At 35.1% G+C, this 21,681-nt stretch overlaps 1 protein-coding gene across 6 annotated transcripts in view; it reads right to left on the bottom strand.

Annotated features, from left to right (window-relative positions):
- Positions 1–21,681, bottom strand: part of ZC3H14 (zinc finger CCCH-type containing 14) — a 40,897-nt gene that overhangs the window by 17,341 nt on the left and 1,875 nt on the right. For all 6 annotated transcript variants that reach the window (XM_063088452.1, XM_063088453.1, XM_063088454.1 and 3 more), the window contains exons 3-9: positions 17,645–17,759; positions 15,707–15,747; positions 14,666–14,858; positions 13,800–14,229; positions 13,083–13,243; positions 12,591–12,691; positions 10,681–10,836 (exon numbers count right to left, since the gene is read on the bottom strand). In XM_063088452.1, coding sequence (XP_062944522.1) covers positions 10,681–10,836; positions 12,591–12,691; positions 13,083–13,243; positions 13,800–14,229; positions 14,666–14,858; positions 15,707–15,747; positions 17,645–17,759 — 1,197 coding nt within the window. The remainder of the gene's footprint in view (positions 1–10,680; positions 10,837–12,590; positions 12,692–13,082; positions 13,244–13,799; positions 14,230–14,665; positions 14,859–15,706; positions 15,748–17,644; positions 17,760–21,681) is intronic.

The following is a 21,681-nucleotide window of genomic DNA, read 5'->3' as shown; positions in this document are numbered from 1 at the left end:
CTCATTTTCTCTGAATATAAAAGCTCCTCTTTACTAGGAATCTTTCAAAGTGCTTCCAGTCCAACGTGATATATCAAGTATATGCATTTATAGTCTCTCCTTCTGGAGAGTCCGTAAAAATGAAGTAAAATTTTAAAAAGGCATAAATCTTTAACACAGCTGTGATTTCTGAATTGAGTTTCTAAATTATTCATTGATGTTCAGGAAGAAAATATAAAAAATTCTCTTACATTAGAAATATTTACATCTCTATCCTATCATCCCTGGATTTTTATTTATAGGTTTTCTAACATACATACCGATAATAGTGTGTGTATGTAAGTAAAACACGTACACATTCAAAAATGACTTTACTATACAAAAAATCGTATGGTCAAATACAGAGAGATTGATTTAGAAGTGGGAGTTAGGACAGGGAATCATAACAGATGAGATTTCCACAACCTCTGGAAAAAGGAATATATGGACAAATACTGGCTGTACAGCAGAGCAGCAGAGAAAGCCACGAGTAAGCCTCTGGAAAACTGCAGGTGAGATGACAAGCAGGAATGAGACATTCGTTCAGGCAACAAATATTTACTGAGCTCCTACTACGTGTCAGGCACTGCTCTGAGCACTCAGTACCAACACTGAGCAACAAACACACAAAACCCCTTGCTCAAGGAGTCTCATTCTGCTGGGTAGGGGAAGGAGATGGACCTCAAAAACTCTCTCCCAAAAATGTTAAAATATAATATTTTGGGAGCTGGCCGGTTAGCTCAGTTATAACAGTCTTATGACACCAAAGTCAAGGGTTCTAACCCCCATAGCAGCCAGTGTCCCCCTTCCCCCCAAACATATATATAAAACTTCATGTTGGTATGTAAAGACCTGAGTCTGGATAAAAATACATAAACTACAAAAACATAAAATATGTATCAGATGGTGATAGATGTTATGGAGAAAAAAACATTCCAGGGAGAGGGTAAAAGCATCTCAGACATGCTCTTCTTCAAATATCCTGAAAGAGCAAGCATGCCAAGTATGTCTAGGGAACAGCAAGGAAAAGAGGGAGCCAGAGCACAGGGAAGGAGAGGGTGGAAGGTGATGAGACCAGAGAGCTTGGACTCTGACTGGGAGTGTAACAGGGAGCCACAGGAAGGTCATGAGCAGGGGGATGGCATGACCACATTTAGTTTAAAAGGAACCCTCTGCTGCTGTGTGGGATAGACTGAAGGAAGGCAAGTTTGGAAGCTGACAGACCTGTAAGGACACTACTTCAATAATCAAAGCAAGTCACAGATGGTGGCTTAGACTGGGAGAGTAGAGGCCAGGTGGTGGGTGGTGGTGAATTCTGCACATATTCTGAAGGTAGAAGCTGACAGGTAGTAGAAGGGAAGGAGAAAGATAAAAGGAGAGAGAGAAAGAGGGGAAAAAATGGAGAAAGACAGCAAAGGAAGAATGGCCCTAAGTTTGAAAGAAAGAAGAATGGCAGTAGGTTTCCGGCCTGAGCAACTGGAAAAGTGGGGTTGCCATTAACTAAAATGAAGAAAAGTGCAGGAAAAAGAGACTGGAGAAGAAAATCAGTAATTGGGTTTTTGATAAGTTTGAAATGATTTATTATACATCCAAGAAGAAATGTAAAGTAAACACTTGGATAGGAATTAGGAATTCAGGGGCAAGGTCCAGGCTGGAGATACAAATTTGGGATGGTATTTAACATCTTGAATTTGGATGAAACAAAGGACCATCCAACTGTGAGATTAGAGCAAAGGCAGAGAAGGAAGCAGAAAACACACTCTGTGAATGGTAGGGCCAACAGACAATGAAAAGACAAAATTACAAAATTTTTAGGAGAGAACTCTTCTCTATAAGAAAAAAAAAAAAAAAAACTGAGCAAATTATGTGTGAGAATCCGGACAACTAGTGGGCGTATAAGCAAACCAACCCACTCCCCAGGGAAATTCCTCCACAACTGCAAGACCAAAAGCAGCTCCTTGTCTGCTTCATTTACAGCTAAAACTGCCTGCAGCAAGGCTTAGCCCACAAAAGTCTAGGTAAGATTTTGTATTGCTTTTTCTTACACGAGGAACCACTAATCTGCAGACATTGTTGAAAAAATCCTGCAAATGAAAAGGCTAGAAAAAAAAGCAAAACCTGACCCTGAAGGAAACCATTAATTTAGGGGCAAGAGAACTATTTTAAAAAATACCTCTAATTAGGATCTTCAGACAAATTTGAGATGATATTATATCCACTAACAGGATACCATGAAGAACAGAGAATAAGAAAAAGTTTGGGGAAATTAAAAAATATGCTTACCTATATAAAAAAAAGTTCAATAGAGAGACTGAAGATAAAATCAAGGAGATATATGAGAGTAGAATAAGATCAAGCCAAAAATGATGAGAGAAAAGACATGGGATAGACAGAAGATCAAAGCAGCAGTTTATCATCCAACTAACTAATTCTACATTTAAGAATTCCTACAAGAGAACGATGAAGACAGAAGAGAGGAAATTTTTACAGAAATACCGCAAGTAATTCCCCTCACATGAAGAGCATGGACTTTCAAATTAAAAGAGTGCACAAGATATTCAGCCCAAAAGTGACTGACCAGCATCTAGACATATCACAGCGAAATTTCAGACATGAAGAACACAGCTTTATTCGAATGAAAAAAACACAGGTACTTTACAAAGAAGAATCAGATGCGCAACCAGCTTCTCAGCATAAATATTGGAATCCTCAAGATAATAAAACCTTACCTTCAAAGTTTTGAGGAAAACAATTCCAACTTAAAATTCTGTACCTAGCCAAAGTATTCAGTCAAGTACAAAGATAGCTTTAGATTCCCAAACACTCAGAAAATTTAACTCTCATACTATTTCTTAGGAAGTTTCTTCACGATGTGATCAGAAAACGGAAGAAGACTCTGAGAAGACAAAGTGGGATGCAGGAAATGCAGAGCATTTCATCCTAGGAGAAAGTCCTAAGATGACAGCCTTGAAGCAGGCCTAGAAAGCAAGCAGTCAGATTAGACAAGAGGAGAGAGGCTCCAGGAAGGAGGTACCTAAGAAAAAAGGGAAAACCCACAGATTCAACAGCACAGAATAATAGACTTTTCTGCTGTAATACAGGTAGGCAATGCAAGAGGGGGAAAAAAAGAAATAAAAACCTAAGGGAAACAAAAAATTGTGTAAGTGAGGAAAAAAAAATTTTAAACTCTAGGGAATTCCTAAACAAAAAATTGTACAAGAAATAAACTGTAAACTTAGCTCTGTAATGGATGACATTTAAATATAGTCTTAATAATGTAAATGCTGCTTATTGTTTCTCAACTCTTACAGTAAAATCTACAAAGCACAGGAAAACAGAAATGTAAATTTGACCAAATTTGATAATATAAAATACAAATGACAGAAGGTGGGGGGCAAGGAAAGAGATATAACTGAAGGAGACATAAATGACCATATATTTTGGAAGTTAAAATATACTGAAATTGGGGGGCCAAAATATACTAAAACATAATTAATCAGACAGGAAATAGATATTTAGGTGTATTACTTAAAATTATAAAAGTAACCAATGAAATGAACTAAAACAGTAATTTTACTATGAGTTTGAAGTCAAAGAAAGGTATAAATGAGTTAGATACTGACATATTACAGCAAGAAATCAACAGATTCCATTTATAGTTGGTGAATGAAGAAATAGTAGTATAAATATATTATTTCAGACATAGAGAAAATCAAAGTCATAACAGAAGCATTTAAAAGTCGTGACTTCTGGAGAATGGGACTAGTGGGTTGAAGAATAAAGCAAGCAAGTTTACTTTTGATTTTAAATGTCTCTGTACTATTTGATCATTTTCTAATCTATCAGCAGGCATTACACTAATTTGTTTTTCCAAATTTTCTATGGTTAGCATATATTTCATAATGTAAAATATTTTATTTTAAATATATGGCTTTTTCACACAACATATATCAAACAGGAAAATTAAAAGGAAATCCACGCCTAGATACATCGTAGTGAAACTGCAGAACATCAAAGACAAAGAGAAGATCTTGAAAGCAGCCAGAGAGAAAGGACAGATCACCTACAAAGGAAGGACAGACAATTAGAATGACAAAAGTCCACTGAACAACAATGGAATCCAGAAGACAATGGAATAATATATATGAAGGTCTGGAGAGCAAGTAAATGTTGACTTCAATTTGGGTATCCAGCAAAACTTCCACACAAAGAACAAGGAGAAATAAAAACACTCAAAGGTAAACAGACTCAGGAAATTTACCAACACACCTAAAGAACTTCCAAAGAATATACTTGAAAAATACTTCAAAATACTGGAAAATGATAAGCCCCAAATTATACTCAGAGATATGAGGATGAATAAAATCATAAACATATAGGTAAATCTAAACATTGCCTAGGTAAAATAATAATAATGGTGTCCAATTTACACATTTAAAAAAGATCAAATTGAAATACTGGAAACATAATGTAAATCAGGAGGTTAAAGACTGAAGTTCTTCAAAGGTATTCTAAAGTCCTTTTACTGTTTGGAAATGGGGTCAAGATACTAACTTTTAGAATACTAAATTACGTATGTGTGGTAATATTTCAGTGGTAACTACTAAAACAACAGAAATGGAGGGTTTAAATTGTAAACTAGTCAAAAAATGTGCAACTAGGGTGATTAACAACAATAACTAATGAACTTGAAAAAAGCAAAAGAGAAAAAAATAGAAGTGGGCAGATACAAATGAGAAAAGATGATAATATAAACTAGTACTACATCAATAATTCCAATAAATGTGAATGGTCTAAACTCTCCCAATAAAAGGCAAACTCAGATTAGACTAAAAAACCAAAAATCTAGCTTCATGATATTTAAGAGAACTTGTTCAGAGCTCAGTGTTGGTAACATTAAGGTTAAATTTGGATCCCTGTACTGGCCAGCAGCCAAAAAAAAAAAAAAAAAAAAAAAAAAAAAAAAAAACCCAGAAAAATCCTTGAAAGAGAGATATATACCTAAAACATAAGGAGAGAGAAGGCTGAAAACAAAGGCATGGAAAACAGACATATGAGGCAAATACTAACTAAGTGGCTATATTAATATCAGACAAAACTGACTTTAAGATAAAAGCATCCTTTGGTGTAGAGGGTCGTAGATCAAGATAAAAGATTCAGTTTGCATGGAACATATAACATTTTTAAACATGTATGCACCTGGTATACAGGGTACTTCAAAAAGATCATGGAAAAATAGAATTATAATACAAATCTTTCCATGAACTTTTTGAAGTACTCTCATAACTCTCATATAACAGCCTCAAAATAATTAAAGCGAAAACTAACAGAAATACAGAGAAATTAAGATAAAAATGATCATCATGATGGGCAATTTCAACACCCTCTCTCAGTCACTGATAAGTCAAGCAGACCAAAAACTCAGCAAGGTTAAAACTTGAACATTAACACTAAGAGCTTCACCTACTAAATGAATAAAAAATTCTCAATCCAACAATTAAAGTCTACTTTCAAAATGCACAAAAGTGATTACGCACTAAGCAAGTGTTAATTTTCAAAAAATATGCATTCTAAAAATCACATTATCTAAACATAATGTCATTAAGTCAGGGGTATATAATAAAAAATGAAAAGACAAAAACAAAATTTCCATATACTGTATATTAAAAACATTTTCAAATAACTAATGGGTCAAAGACAAAAATCATAATGGAAATTAAAGACACTTGGAGAATGAAAATATTATGTACCAAAAATTGTGATATACAACTATGCTATCTACCCTAAGTGAATCATTGTGCAATATATGCATGTATTGAAATATACTGTACCTCACAATATGTGCAAGTAAATGTTAATATTTTAAAAATTGTGACATGCAGTAGAAGTGGCACATCAGGAGAAATTTATAGGTTAAATGCTTACTTTGAAAAGACAGGCTAAGATAAATTAATAAGAGAAAATATGAAAGGATATATTAAAATAAGAGCAGAAATCAGTGGAACAGAAAACAAAGACCCCAAAAGAGGATCAATAAAGCCAGAATTACTGTTGTTGTTAGGTTTTTTAAAAGATTGGCAAAATAAACTTCTGGGGACAGACTGACCCAAACAAAAAGAGAAAAAGTACATGCATTGTGAGGTGGGTATGGTAGTAAAAATAGAGGCCAGAGAGAGAATAGAAAACTAACAACTCATACTAACACATGTGCATATTTTGATTTAAAAATCCTCTCACAAAATATAACAATAAAACAGTAAGTGCATAACAGATAATGACTGCTTGCAGCATCACTTTATACTTGTGAACAAATGAATCTAGTAACTGTCCTCATCAGCAGAGGTATTTGATATCATTTCAACTGAACCTTTTTATTTACAGTTCTCTCTCAGCCATGTAATAACCTTTTCCTTTTAAAACGCAACAATGACATGGAAAACTACACAAAACAGAGAGACAGCTTAATGCATTTTTAAAAGGCAAAATACACCCTTTTAACTATCACCCAGCTCAATAGAACTTGACCAGCCACCCCAGAAGCCTCTCCATGTGCCCCATCTTAATCAGGCCTCTCCAAAAGTAACCACTTATGCCTTTTATAGTAATGCCTAGAGGTTCGTTGTGGTTTTACACAGTGTAGATCCCTATACACTACAGTTTAACCTTGCCCTTTCTAAATTTGTCTTTTAAGTCTTTTAATCTTGAATTCTTGGGCTGTTTTGACCTATACAGTGTTCCAGAGACGGTATTTTGCCTGTTGCACACTCCATGGTGCAGCACACTCATGGTGCAGCTCAACTAACAATTCCTCTGACCTCTGTACTTCTTGCAAGCTGGATGGAAGGCTTGATGACTTAGGTTCAGATCCTTCAGCAAGACTAAGGTAGTATATTATTCTTTCATCAGGGAGCACAAAACAACTGGTTTTTACTCTTTAAAAAAAAAAAAAAACAAACACTCATTCTACCACACTCACATATTAGCTGAGGTAATTTTACAAGCCGCTGCCCTCATCTACTACCTCAGGGTTAGCAAACAATTTCTACTGAGGCTGTGCAAGCAAACTACATGTTTTGTTCCAACTATTCAACTCAGATTGTAATACAAAAGCAGCCACGGACAATACATAAATGAATGGGCACAGTTTGGTTCCAATAAACCTTTATTCACAAAAAAACAGGTGCGGATCACTGTACTATTTGCTTACTGAGTGGTACCATTCTTATAGAAAAGGCAGCATAAATGCTCAATTATTTTATATACCCCATTTTCAAGATAACGTATTATCATCTGTTATCCTCCAGAAGGTAATTATTTAGGGTTTAACTTTTTGAAAATATCATTATGAAGTCATGGATTTAAACGTGTTTGATGGGCTTTAGTGCACCGCAATTCTTACCCTTATCGAAGCTCAAATTGTTATGTCTTTGGTGAATGGGAACCTCTTAAAGTTGGCTCTTTTGACATTACTCTATGATAGCTTCTTTACTATCTGGGATGTTCCAGACATTCTAGGATCATCGTAATATTTTCTGCCCCAGACCTGGAGTTAGACATTTCTTAAGAAGCCTGATTTCTTTAAATAGCAAGTATTCTGAGATGACAATCTAGACAGTTGGGATGCTCAGTGCTACGGGTTGGTCATTGTTTCTATGCTTTTCTAGCAGATAGACTAGAGAAAAATGTATTTATTTACAGATAAAATGTAAGAGTACTTCAAAAAGTTCATGGAAAGATTAGTATTACTTTTCAATTCTATTTTCCACGAACTTTTTGAAGTACCCTTATACAACGTGAGTTCATAAAAATTTCCAATACAAATTCAGGACAAGGTTTTTACTTGTCTGAAGCCCATACTCCATTTCAATTAAGAAAATTTCATGGGAATAATTGTCTCTGAATCCCTGCATAGAGATAACACTTGGTGCCCTTTTCTGAAGGCCACTTGCTGAACACAAAATTCTTGGTTCACACTTTCTTTCCCTGAGTATCTTAAATATACTAGTCCATTTTCTTCTGGCATAAAGTGATGCTGTTAAAAAGTCTGGCAATAATCTACTTTTTTCTTCTAAATTGTGAATCCTTTTTCCCTACATGCCAAAGTGATTTTTTTTCCTTCTTTTCAAAATTCTATTAATTGTAGAATGCATCTTAGTGTTTACATTTCTGGGTAGATATTCTCAGCTTAATAGTATAATCTTCCAGGAATTAGTTTTATATTTATTTTTTATTTCAGAGAAGTTTTCTTGAAAGATGTTTGCTGTTCCCTTGTACTAGTATTTTTCTTCAGAGACTCAAATACACTTTATCTCTGTTGTCTACATTCAACATCTGCCACTTTCTCTTGAATCCTTTTGGATTTTTAAAATGTCCTCCCCTTTTATCTTCAATTTCTCTGAAGATGTTTTAAGACACACTGATTTTTTTTCCTTAAGACATACTGATTCTTGAATTCTAGTTTAGTCTTCATTTCTAAATAAGTTTTTTATTTCTAATTCTTGTCACCTCATTTCAAAAGTTTTTTGTTTTTAGGGCCGAGCCCGTGGCGCACTTGGTAGAGTGCTGCGCTGGGAGCGCGGCGACGCTCCCGCCGCGGGTTCGGATCCTATATAGGACTGACCGGTGCACTCACTGGCTGAGTGCCGGTCACGAAAAAACGACAAAAAAAAAAAAAAAAAAAAAAAAGTTTTTTGTTTTATATTTTTTCACATCATAAATCATTTTCTTAATGTCTTCTAGCTCACTTGAAATGATGTATCTTTTCCCACTTTTTAGTATATCTTTCCAGGGTGCTCTCCCTGAAACAATGCTATTTTGTCCTTTATTTCTTTCCTTTTATCTTTTAACTTGGTGTAGGACTCGTCCATGGTACTTTCCTATTGTTGATTTTAGAAGGAGGTTTGGTTCAGATAGCTTTTCTAACTTCAGAGAACCCTATTCTGTTAGTTTTGTGATGTTAAAAAACATGGTAGAGGGCCGAGCCCGTGGCGCACTTGGGAGAGGGAGAGTGCGGCGCTGGGAGCGTGGCGACGCTCCCGCCCCGGGTTCGGATCCTATATGGGACTGGCCAGTGCGCTCACTGGCTGAGTGCCGGTCACGAAAAAGACAAAAAAAAAAAAAAAAAAAAAAACATGGTAGACTTTCCAGCTCTGTTTTCCTCCCCCATTTTTATCTGATATTCCCTTTATCTCTAGTCTCCCTGATCCATTTAACTTTACTCCAAGAGGTTTGTTCTTGCGTAGTCCTTCTTTGAAGGGAACCCTGGCACAACAGTTTGGAGAGTTCATAGGGAGTAGACAACTGCAGCCCCTTTAGATCTTTAGCCTCACCCACTACTACAGTGAACAAAATCCCTCCTAGTTTGTAGCTACTCTTCTCAAATTGGCTCATTCACACTTCCTAGTTAGTACCTATTGGCTACTTGGGGGACTTTTTGTTCTCAGGTCCAACATTTAGAAATAGCATATAATGCTGACATGGCAAATTGCACAATACAGTCAAAAATTTTTATTTAGAAAAGAAAGAAAATAAAGGAAAAAATAGAAAGTAGGATCATGAGGCTTAATGAAACCAACACTTTTGAAATCATAAGACTTCATGAAACCTGAAACAATTAAAGAACACAATTTAGAAGGAATGAAAAAAATGTATTACAAGGTTAGAGAACAGCGTAAGTTAGAAATAACATGAGCATACAGATTTTTTGGTGGGATTTTTAAAATTCAAATCCTAGTAGAAAAACAGAAGAAACCAGAGTCTTTCTTGATGGGTAAAGAAGGAACAGAAGTTTTCAAAGTACAGGATAAGGGCTGGGCAGGCCCAAGGGCCAGATAATGGACTTGCCTCAAGTCCAAACGAATGGCATTAGTCCTGGGCAATAAGGACAAAGGGGAGATGCTCTCACAAAGGAGTCACATGATGAGAGTTACACTTTGAAAGTTAGATAATAGGCTGTGCTAGAGTTAGGGAGTAAAAGAGGGGAGATGAGAAGAAGGAAGTAGAAAGATTAGCTGGAAACTAATTTCAGTATGTTAGGAATAAGGGAATAAAGCAGGACCACTGGGATAGATATTGTCAATCACAGAGACAGGATGCTAAGAAAAGTGAGATTTAAAGATGGGTCAGCCCATGGCTCACTCGGGAGAGTGTGGTGCTGATAACACCAAGGCCGTGGGCTCGGATCCCATATAGAGATGGCTGGTTAGCTCAATGGGTGAGCATGGTGCTGACAACACCAAGTCAAGGGTTAAGATCCCCTTACCAGTCATCTTTTATAAAAAATAAATAAATAAATAAATAAAGATAACTACGATTTCAAGTTTGAGAGAACAAGGGATACAATCAACAAAAAAAGGGAAAAGAAGAATATAAAAAAATATATATCTTTAAGAAGGAGCTTTCTAAAGACCAGCAAAATTATGGTAATTATTAAGCCTGGGTGACTGGGTTCATGAGAGTTCACTGTACTATTTCCATTTTTGAGAATGGAAAATTTCTGAAAAGTCTAAGTATAAACCTTTCTCACAGAACCTTCTCATTGTATTTTTGGGCCTAATCATCACTTCTTTCATAGTATATCATTTCATAAAAACCCATTACAAATATTAAATATCTCATGAGAAAAAAGTATAATAGAGAGTGGAATATCTATTAAATAATTACCTTGTTTTTTTTCTATATTATCTCCTTTTGTTTCCTCTTCTTTCGTGGGGGAATTTATTCTGGGTGCCCTGCTTTGCCCCTGGACCACCTCTGCCAGCAATTCTTCTTGAGAAGTTCGAGTTCTGGGAGCAACTGGAAGTGTCTGTTTCTGTGGGACTTTTACACAAAAGCAAAAAAGATGGAAATGCAAATGCAGTAACACATTAAAACTCAACAGTGAACATGTCATATTTAACATAAATGCCTCCTTGGTTTTAGAACATGAGAGTTCAGAATAGTCCAGATACCATTCATTTTTTCTCACAACATTCCTGAGACAGATACCTGACCAGTTATCCACAGGTATGTGAACAATGTCTACACATTTCAAGCCATGTGCCATGAATACAATACAGCACATACATATTCACTTTTAACCAAATGCAGTTTAGGCTCTGTTTCATGATCTTATATCAACTTCAAATTATAATTTAGGTAACCCAGGTAAAGAAAGAGATTTCAATGCTACCTCTTTAATCTAGGGGAATCTCCAACTATTACTACTACTATTATTATTATTATTATTTTGGCAGCTGGCTGGTAAGGGGATCCAAGCCCTTGACCTTGGTGTTATAACAATCCAACTATTACTGAAGCAGGATATTTCAAGGTCACAGAAATTCTCTAATCTCACCATTCTAAACAATTAATATTGCTGACAGACCAGAAAAGAGAACGTAAATAGATAAATTATTAGGGCAAGTGTTGGCCATTACCTGATAATCCTTATTCTATACACTAAAATCTGTTTAATTTTATGCTCAAGGTTAAATTAGGGATGAGGAGAAGCAAAGGGACAGATGAGTATTGCAATCAAAAACTGACTGCTAACAGTTTATTTCACTTTAGAAAGGGGCCACAAAAAGACATGCAAGAGAGAATGAACAAGCAGAGCAATACTGTAAGAGGATTCATCAAATCAGCCCCCAAAATTTAAAAACATTTTTAGAGTGGGTAATTACCATCAGCTTGTTAACACCAAGTTTTACACACTGGCTACAGCAGGTGAGGCATAGAATACAGAATTTAAGAACACAAAATAACACCTATCATTTGGCTTGCATTTTAGAATGAGCTTTCCCTAAGATCAGCTTATAACCGACTCATCTTTTTGTTTTAAAACCTGTAATATCTTTAGATTCTCACATAAAATGATTTTAGTACTTCACTAGGATTGGGGCAGGAACACCACTGATAAGTCAATTTTCTGCCTTATATTCTATTAATGCATTCCACTGAAGGGAAGGAGACCAACCTGCTTATATATTAGTTTTAAACAAATTTCTTTAACTTCAGCCATTTATTATTATTATCCAATTTTCCTCCCCCAGCTTTTTTTTTTTTTTTTTTTTTTTGTCTTTTTCATGCCCGGCACTCAGCCAGTGAGTGCACCGGCCATTCCTATATAGGATCCAAACCGTGGTGGGAGCGTTGCCGCGGTGGGAGCGTTGCCGCGGTGGGAGCGTTGCCGCGCTCCCAGCGCCGCACTCTCCCGAGTGCGCCATGGGCTCAGCCCTTTCCTCCCTTTTATATATGATTCATATCTACTGTTGAATCTAATGCTATTAGTATGAAAGTCCCACTTTTATAAAAACTCCCTTTAAAATTTTGATTATATTTTTCAGACATTAAAAAGAGGGAGTAAAAGGCATTACATGGTGCTCAGCAAACTAAAATCTACTGACATCTGGGAGTTTCTCAAACTGGTCAAATCTCCTTTTCAAAGCATTCTTCTATAGAGGACACCTCAACTTGGTCTTGATATCTGGCAGGCACCTTTACTTTACCACATATTAGGAAGCAATCATTTCAGCTAACTCAAGAGTTATAAAAATCTCTTACCTAATGTAAACATAATATATTTAAATTACCTGTGGAATAGTTAGTCGTTTTTGTTACAGATTCTTGAGCTTCAGATATAGCCTTCAAAATTAGATTCTTGTTAGCTTGTTTAGAAGGTGGAAGAGAAGGTCTAAAAGAGTTAAGAAAGATACTTTTATTAAATTTTGAATTTCAGTTTTCTACATGCCAGCCATTCATTATGCCTTTACTACAGCCTTCTCCAGCTTTTAAACAAACTAGCTGTAGTTTTTAGGAAATGTCAACTAAATTGAAACATTTTTTTAAAAGTAATGAATCTGGATTGATGTTACTTTTCTCTCCCATCATATTAGTTTTTAATACTCTCTGCAATCCTCTCCAATGTTTAGCAATTTATCTTTCATTAAGTTTTTCTCAAAAACCAATGGAAAAGTCTTACATTTTATTACATTAAATTTTTCATTTCATAATTACGCTCTTCAAGAAGCCCAGAAGATGCCATCGGGCAGCTAAAAATTAATCTACAGCCATGTGCAAGTTACCTCCTTTCAGGCTTTGCTGGCACTGACACACTGCTGGAGACACTTCCCATCCGGGAGCCATAATCATCATCTTCCTCTTCCTCTTCTCCATCATGATTGAATTTTCTTACTTTAACAACTGAACTTACCACAGGCAACTTTCTCTTCCGAAAGTTTTCTTCCTGCAATCAGATAAACTTATAGTTACCTATTCTCAGAAAATAACAAAGTTCTACCACAAAATACCTTTTCATTTTAAGAAAAAGCCAATCATCATTAAGAATTCACAGGGTATTTTCTAATTTCTCATATAAATATAAATATCATCTCTAAAAGCCTCTAACTAAAACAAAAACTAGAGCTTCACATACATTTTGCAAACAGCTACGTATAAGCACTGTTGAGGAAATTAAAGAAATGGAGTTACTTGGTTGCTAAGTAATAATTATCATGAATGATCCAAAACTGACCTAACCTCGCCCCCCCCAAAATTAAAAGGTTGGGTTAAAGCTATCTCAAGAATCAGAAATCTCAAGAAGATATACAGATGTGACGCAAAATATCCATCTCTAGAAACCAACCATGGAGAGAAAAATCTAACTAGTGTAATACATTGAGTAACAGAGAAATCAGTTTTAAATAAACTTGCAATATGTGTTTAGTTACTTCACATACTACTTAGTATCACAAACTGTTAATTTTCAGCCCAACAAGCCTGATTTTAAAGTATATACAAACCTCAATACTCATTTTTTCCGAGTTGTGTCTGAAGAAGGGACTGTAAGTCTCTTCTAAGCTGTTAAGCACTTCTGGTTCAGACAAATGTTCCGTTTCATATACCCGGCTGTTTTGCATATCAAGTTGCTTGGCAGCATGAATGCTGTTTTGCTGCTGTTGAAATTGCAACCTGTTCAAATTAGCACCACTATCTAAATTTCGACTTGCAGGTGGTCGATAAATTTCAATAGAAGGGCGAGAAGAACCATACGTAAGTGTCACTGTAGGTTTTTTCTGAGATAAGGGATTCTCCTGCACAAAATTGAGGTCTTCATCAATGAGATCATCTGGTTCTGGCTTAATATCAATCACATCTTCAGAGGGTGCTGGCTCCCGCAGAGGTTTCACTGTTGACATTAGTCGGGTTGCAGCTCCATCATCATAAGTCTGTCTATTTAAAAAAAAAAAAAAAAAAAACAGAATGTGCCACGATGAAATTGGAGCAAGTATCTCCAAATCTTGAAAGAATGTTTACTTTAAAAATCTGAATCATCAGCCTTGTAGTACCAAGGTCAAGGATTCAGATCCCCTACCAGCCAGTTCCTCTCCACCCCCCCAAAACTGAATGACAAAGTATGGAAACTGTCTTGATGTATTCCATTCAAAACTATTTTGAAATTGCATTTTCTTTAAACCTTGCTTTACTACAATTGAGATAAAAGATAATCATTTAGGTCTTAATCCATGCTTCTATTCAAAATATTGCTCAGGATCACTTTACTGTTTCCAAAAATTGCTAAAAACATCAACTGAAAGATATAAAAACTAATGTAAATTTAACATACACATCCCCATCTGCCCACAGGAGGTCTACACAGCACTCTTACCTGACAGTGGTTTTCTGCTCCTGTAAATTTGTAGAAGCTCTGGAATCTCTTTTTTCAGGTCTAGTGCTAGAAATGGCAAGGGGTGGTATAGTAGCTTCATGCCTTCTCTCATCTCCCCGACTAAACCCACTCTTGTTTGAAGGCACATTACTATCAAAGATGTTGTTATCAGAAGACTTTAGACTAGAGGGTTCTGGAAGGAAAAATACATGGTATTTTTAATCTACTTCTATTACTTTAAATCTTTCCCTCCCTCATCACCAATTCGAAAACAATACATGCTTACTATGGAAAATTTTAAAAATATAAATATCACTAATCATCTCAAAGCTGATTTTTGAGGAAGAGTTTACACACGCATTCTTTAAAAACTAAGATGTGGGGCCGGCCCATGGCTCACTCGGGAGAGTGCGGTGCTGATAACACCAAGGCCCCGGATATAGGGATGGCCAGTTAGCTCATTGGGTGAGCGTCGTGATGACAACACCAAGTCAAGGGTTAAGATCCCCTTACCGGTCATCTTTTAAAAAAATTTTAAAAAATAAAAATAAAAATAAAAAAAACTAAGATGTGTGTCTTATGTGTGTATATTCTCATATTATTCTTCCACAACATAATTTTATTAACGGAACATTATCCCATATATAGTAATATAATAATTTATTCAATTTATTATTACTGAACTTCTAAGTAATTTTCTTTTCTTTTCAATTTTTAAAATTTTAATTTTTTCCTTAAGTAATTTTAAATTATAAAATACTGAAATATCCTTGAGGCTAAATATTTGCACACATCTATCATTATTTTCTTAGGATGAACTGCACTGCTCCCCCCACCCTTGATTAAATTATCTTTGAATTACATTAAATTTACTGCTCTTAAATTCATGAAAACTATGTGCTTCCTAAAAAAGTTCAAATGACCACTATTTTCAAAGTTATGGGTTTTTTCCCAAAGCAGTATAAATGACTTTGGAAACAATCATATGCTACAGCAAGCAGGAATTCCCCCCCAAATATCAGACAATTTTATGAATCTTACCAGTTGTAACAGAGCGAAGTTTATCTAATACACCGTGAAGCCTAAAAAAAACGAAAAACAAAAATAAAGCCTCCCGTAAGAAAGATTTTATTTCGACGGCCACTCTAAATTTGATGATATTATATTCAGATAAATATTGATAAGTGGTCTTTATGGATAACTGGTATTAAAATTACCTTTCAAATTTCACATTTTCAAAAAAGGCTTTATATGAATATTGTAGAAGTCTATCAAAAATCATGTTATTTTTTCTTCACTATTTTCAACATCTAGCCTCTACAAAATTAAGGGCAAGGACATCACATGACCAGAGTCTTACTCTACAAAAACTGTCACCTTATTTCCTATGGACTAAAGACTCAATGTGGCTTACAATAAAACAAGTATCATAAACAATGCTTATTATTAAAATTGTTTAAGCACAGTTTATATTGATTTTAACTACTCACATGGTTTCTTGGACAACTCTGAAAGCTGAAGAAAGTTATAAGTAATCTCAAAATATAAACTGAATTTATGGCAAAATGAGAAAATTGAATTAATCTGATTTTAAATTCAGATTCAGTTAGTAGCCTAATTAAGAAATGTATCTAAAGTAGTCCATTAAATTATCTGAGAAAGGATCTAATAGGTCAATCCACCATCTTAGATTAGCTGGACTCAAACCCCAAGTGACCCAAAGGTTGACCCAGCTGGCCAGTTAGCTCAGTCGGTTAGAGCCTGGTGCAGATAACCTAATGTCAAGAGTTTGGATTCCCCTCACCCACAAGCTGCCAAAACCAAAACAAAACAAACAAAAAACAAAGGTTGAGCCAAAGGTCAGGTCATAAAACCTGTGAATGAAACAAAAATACCTGGACTGCTGAAGACTTAAAAAAACAACACGTCAAAAGCAGCACGATCAGGGTTTGTTTTTGTATTTTTGTGTAAGTTCTGGGGACAAACTGTAACAAGTGGGTTAGGTTACACCATACTGAAGTAGTATGTATAACACCTGAGGACCGATACACTCTAAAAATGTTCTTCAAAACTGTAATACAAACCCAGATTATTCTGTGCAGAATTTCAAGGCAGCTTCACAAAAGCTGTAAAGCATACAGTTGCCTGATGAGGCAAAAACAACTCGAGGACAACCTTTGGTTTAAAGGCAGGATGTTAACCAGCTTCATCTCCCTCCTTAGTGCATTCTATTCCTTTTCAGAGTCTCCTGCCATTCAAATTAAGCAGGCCACTTGCTCACTCAACCTCTGCTTCATCATTAACTTTTGCTGTAACTAGGGGTTCCTAGTTTGAAGGCCCTTAAAGGCCATTCAAAATTATAACAGTAATTTATATTTTAAAATAAAGTTGCTTATTTTAAAAGTCCAAACTTTAAACATGATTGCAATTTGTGTTTGTCAAATGAAGATGTGAGTTAGAAAAACTGGAAAAGGCTAAAAAAGAAAAATTAAAAATAAAAAAATCTTGCCCCATAAGAGGTAACTCTATGGAAAAAGTGATACAGGAAGCCAACCCAGTTCAAACAACATCTGTAACTGGTTTTGGTGCGGGGAAATGAACTATAAGTTTACAAAAGAAACAGAACTACAACTCACATACACTAAGGACTCCTATGGGCCAGGCACACCTGTAAGCACTTTACATGTATTAGCTCATTTAATCCTCACAACAACTCTATAAAGCAGGTCATTTACTATTCCTATTTTACACATGGAGAAACCAAGGCAATATACAGAGCCAGTACTCAACCTTGGCAGTCTTGCTCCAGAGGTTGTGCTATATTGCTCACAAACTGTTAAGAACCTCTTTTCAGACAGAATACCTACTCTGACTTGTGCTTTCGCTGTAACTTGGGGTTCCTAGTCTGAAGGCCCTTAAAGGTCATTCAAAATTATAACAGTAATTTTTGGTCTGAGGCATATATATTCAGAAACATACCATATGGTGAATCGAATTGTGTTGTTCCCTAGAAACAGGGACAGGTCCTCTGTCATTTGGTCCTGACTTTTCTTGTTGGCCACCATCACCATAATGTAATCAGGAAGTTCTTCATCTATTTAAAAGGAAAAGTATATCAAAACTTTTTTGTTTTCATCAACACTTTCTTCTACTTAAAGATGATCTGTTTAAAAATATAGATGTAGCTCTAAGAATGAGTACCTCAGCTCTACCGAAATTATATTGAAGAAAGTTCAACTTTAATTTTTTTCTCTTCATTCCACAAGTATTTTCAATTACTAGAAAAGTGGGAATTAGAAATAACTGATGAATACTAACAAAACTAGACATTCTGAATTATAGAATCAAACAAGAAAGTGCAATCATTTCCTTGAAAGAAATCTTTTTAATAATGCTCATTAATTTCAGAGAAACTTCAAGAAACCATACGGACATTCCCCAAGAATAATCGAGTTTGGTTTAGTTTTCTGTTTATTTATAATGTTTCAAAATAATGCTCATTTCTTAAAAGAACATCTTTATCCTTGGCAAAGGCAGATTTCACTTACTCAGGGTAACAAACTTGCAGCAACATCAAATAAATGAAAACGACTCCAAAACTGTTTATCATTTTTAAAATTCCATGTTAAGATTAGTTAAATAATGTCAACTCAACTCACTGTTTTACCCTCACAGTGCTAAACAAAAAACAAAACTAAACAACAACAAAACAAAAAATCCCCAAAAGCCTGAAAACACCTCACTAAAAGGATAAGGAAGCAAAAAACATCATCAGGAACTCAAATCTCTGCCAAAAAAACTCATTTAGATTTAATACCTCAAGTACTCCTATTTCTATGTAAATACTCTTATTTCCTTGTAGTTCAAGAAAAGGACAAATATACTGAGAAAGCCAAATCTACAAAAGAAAAGAAATAAGAATATTTGATGGAAGCATGCAATATGAGAAGATACAAGCAAAGACAAGTAGCCAGTCATTCTCCCACTCCTTTCTACCAATTACAGTAAATAAACCTGGCAGTTTATTTATGCATACCACCTACTACGAGCCACCACTGATAACTCAGAAAAGGTCAACGGACAAAAGAGTTGAAATACTTTGGCAGTCTCGACAGTTTTTCTCCCTTATGTCAACGATACAGGTAGACTGCACTTTCTGTCACTATATGCTGCAAAAAGTTGGTGGAAAAACAGAATTAAGAGAATATGAATCTTTCCATGAACTTAATTGTGGTGATGGTTTCATTGGTGCATACACATCAAGGAATATCAAATTGTAAACTTTAAATACGTGCAATTTAATATATGCCAATTATTTCTCAACAAAACTATTAGGTAAAGTTTAGTTTCATAAGATAAAAAATTTTTTAAAAAGCTATTAGAAATTTATTCCTTATTTTCTTAGTAGACATATAAAGGGAAATAAGAATCTAATGAAAAAATAATATGTGGTCATGATACATTCCTCCAGAATTCTGACAGTTTTCTCAAGTTCATTTGAAATCAGCATACTAAAAAACAAACAGTAAAAATTTTGAAGGTTTCTGGACATTCATATCTCTAAAATGTGAATGAAAACTGTTCTGAATTAATTACAATTGCTATTTCATTCAAGTGCTCCATTTTGAGCAAACACACCAAAAAAACCTTACCACCTCTTCTAAAAAGGGATGTTCACATTTGTATCCCACCCAATGCCTTGAAAATAGAGATTTAAATACTTATGGGAGGACGTTTTTATAACTTTAGAGGGTTCCAGGACTCTTTCTAGCATAAAGGGACTAGAAAATCACCCTCTTCAGAAAGACAACAATGTATACACAAATAATTAGGCAGCTGAGTGTAAACATAAATTAATGATATACATATACTATTTTATTCCAAATAGAGTCTAATGATGACCTCTGTTTACCCACTTAATCAACATTTATGAAACATCAGGCTCTCTGCCAGGCCACTGGGACACAGTAAACATGAAGTCTCTGCCTTTAAAGAAACTTCCAGAGCTGGCCATTATTTCATTTGGGAGAGCGTAGTGTAGTGACACCAAGGTCACAGGTTCGGATCCCCATACCAGCCAGCCGTCAAAAAAAAAAAAGGAAAGAAAGAAAGAAACTTCTAGCCAAGTAGCGGAGACAAATCAAAGTAGAGAAGCTGTGCTAATGTGTGAATTGCTGGGACAGATTTCGGTGTAATTACGGAGGAACACAGGAGTGACTGATATCCATTTGTTAGCACACCAAGTTTCTATTATAAAGCTAATCTAATAGAAACAAGGACCCAGACACCTGAGTACTTTGATCTTAAATCTGCTACTGACTAGCTCTATGTAGCCCTTTCAAGACTTTATGTCTTTGTTTGTAGAAGAGGCAATATTACCTGCCACACCCACCCTAGCACTGTGTTCAGAACAAATAGAACTTTATGAAAATATTTTGAAAACCATGAAATATGATGTTTTTACTATAATTACTTTTCATACTGGACTAGGTTAACCTTTAACTATGTTTTTATTTTTAGTAAGGGTCAAAATTCTTCGTTTGAGATTTTTGATACAGGACAGGAGTCATCAATAAAATTGAATTTAGACTCAATTAGCATGTGTTTGTATTTTCATGTGCTAGAATTAAGAATTCTCACTAGGTTTTCTGTGGATTTCTCGTTTTCTGTGGATTTCATAGAAAGAAAGAATAAATAAGTCCTGGTTCAGCTTCATCTTCTCTGAGCCTCAATTTTCTTCTTAAAGCCTCAAAATTGTTTGGTTTCAGACCCCCCGTTTTAAATGGGTTCTATCTATTGATATCTACTGTATTCAAAAGCAAAACTGAGAATTTTTAATGTATTTACTAATTCATTAAAATACACCCATCACATGTTAACAAACTCAATTATATTAACACAAATAAAATTTTTCTCATTAAAATAACTGAATTTTTGAAACATCAAATTGTGGGGAGAAACAATGCAATAAATAGGGAACATTTCATCAGGCAGGAACATGTGTCCTTGAATGGTGAAGATAAAGTAAATCTTTATAAATATCATTAATGTGTCAAAGCTTTTATGAACATTTTGACTGTTTTTATATATTAGCAAATTTAAATGAAGGGAAAACTATTAACTTATGTAATACAGATGTAAATTTTTTAATAAAAATGTTAAATGTGGTTTCAAAAAAATCCCCTGAATTTTCCAAAACAAATTTAGTGCGGTGACCTTGTTTTATATTTTTACAAATCTGGTTTAAAAGACAGCTGGATTCTAATTTTTGCTTCTGCATTTAATCTGTTGTACTATGTTGTTCTCATTTAACAACGCGAAGAAAATCTATCTCACACAGAGATGTAGTTGAAAAAGAAAAGTTATATTTTAGTAGCCTTTTCAGATAATGTGGATATTCTTCTGTGATACCACACCAAAACTCAACAAGCGGTAGTTTCTTAAATGTTAGCAGCAATGTGGAATCTCAAACTCTTATCAATAGTCTTTTCATACTGTTACCCAAAAATCCATCCTCCATTTTCAATGGATCTCTTACTCATGCATAATTTTGTAACATTACGCATTGGTCATTTAGAAAATACTGCTTCACTGAACTATGCAAACCATCAATGTGTTGACACATTTTTGTTTTTGATAGCTGGCCTGTACAGAGATTGAAACCTGGACCTTGGTGTTATCAGCACCACACTCTAAACAACTGAGCAAACCAGCCAGCATTGTTGATACATTTCATTATATAATATAAAAGAGTTGCATCGCCATTGATTTCATCAGAAATTATTTAAGCACCAGGAAGCCGTCAAGCTCATAGAGGCAGACACAAGATTTCCGAAATTCGAATTTTCATTTGAAAGCTCATTTGGCAGCAAAGACTAGCAGTTCCTTTCCTTTGCTCACATTCAAGCAAATGTCTGCCAAACACCCTGGTGTATGTAACCCCAGTCTGTCAGTTCTTATAAGTTAAAAATGAAGTTATACGAAAAAGGTGGCCGGTTTAGTTCTCGGCTCAACAC

This window comes from Cynocephalus volans, chromosome 3 (genome assembly GCF_027409185.1).
Source record: "Cynocephalus volans isolate mCynVol1 chromosome 3, mCynVol1.pri, whole genome shotgun sequence".
NCBI classification, from domain to species: Eukaryota; Metazoa; Chordata; class Mammalia; order Dermoptera; family Cynocephalidae; genus Cynocephalus; species Cynocephalus volans.
Note: the sequence above shows the minus strand (reverse complement) of the source record. Positions and strands in the feature narration are given on the sequence as shown.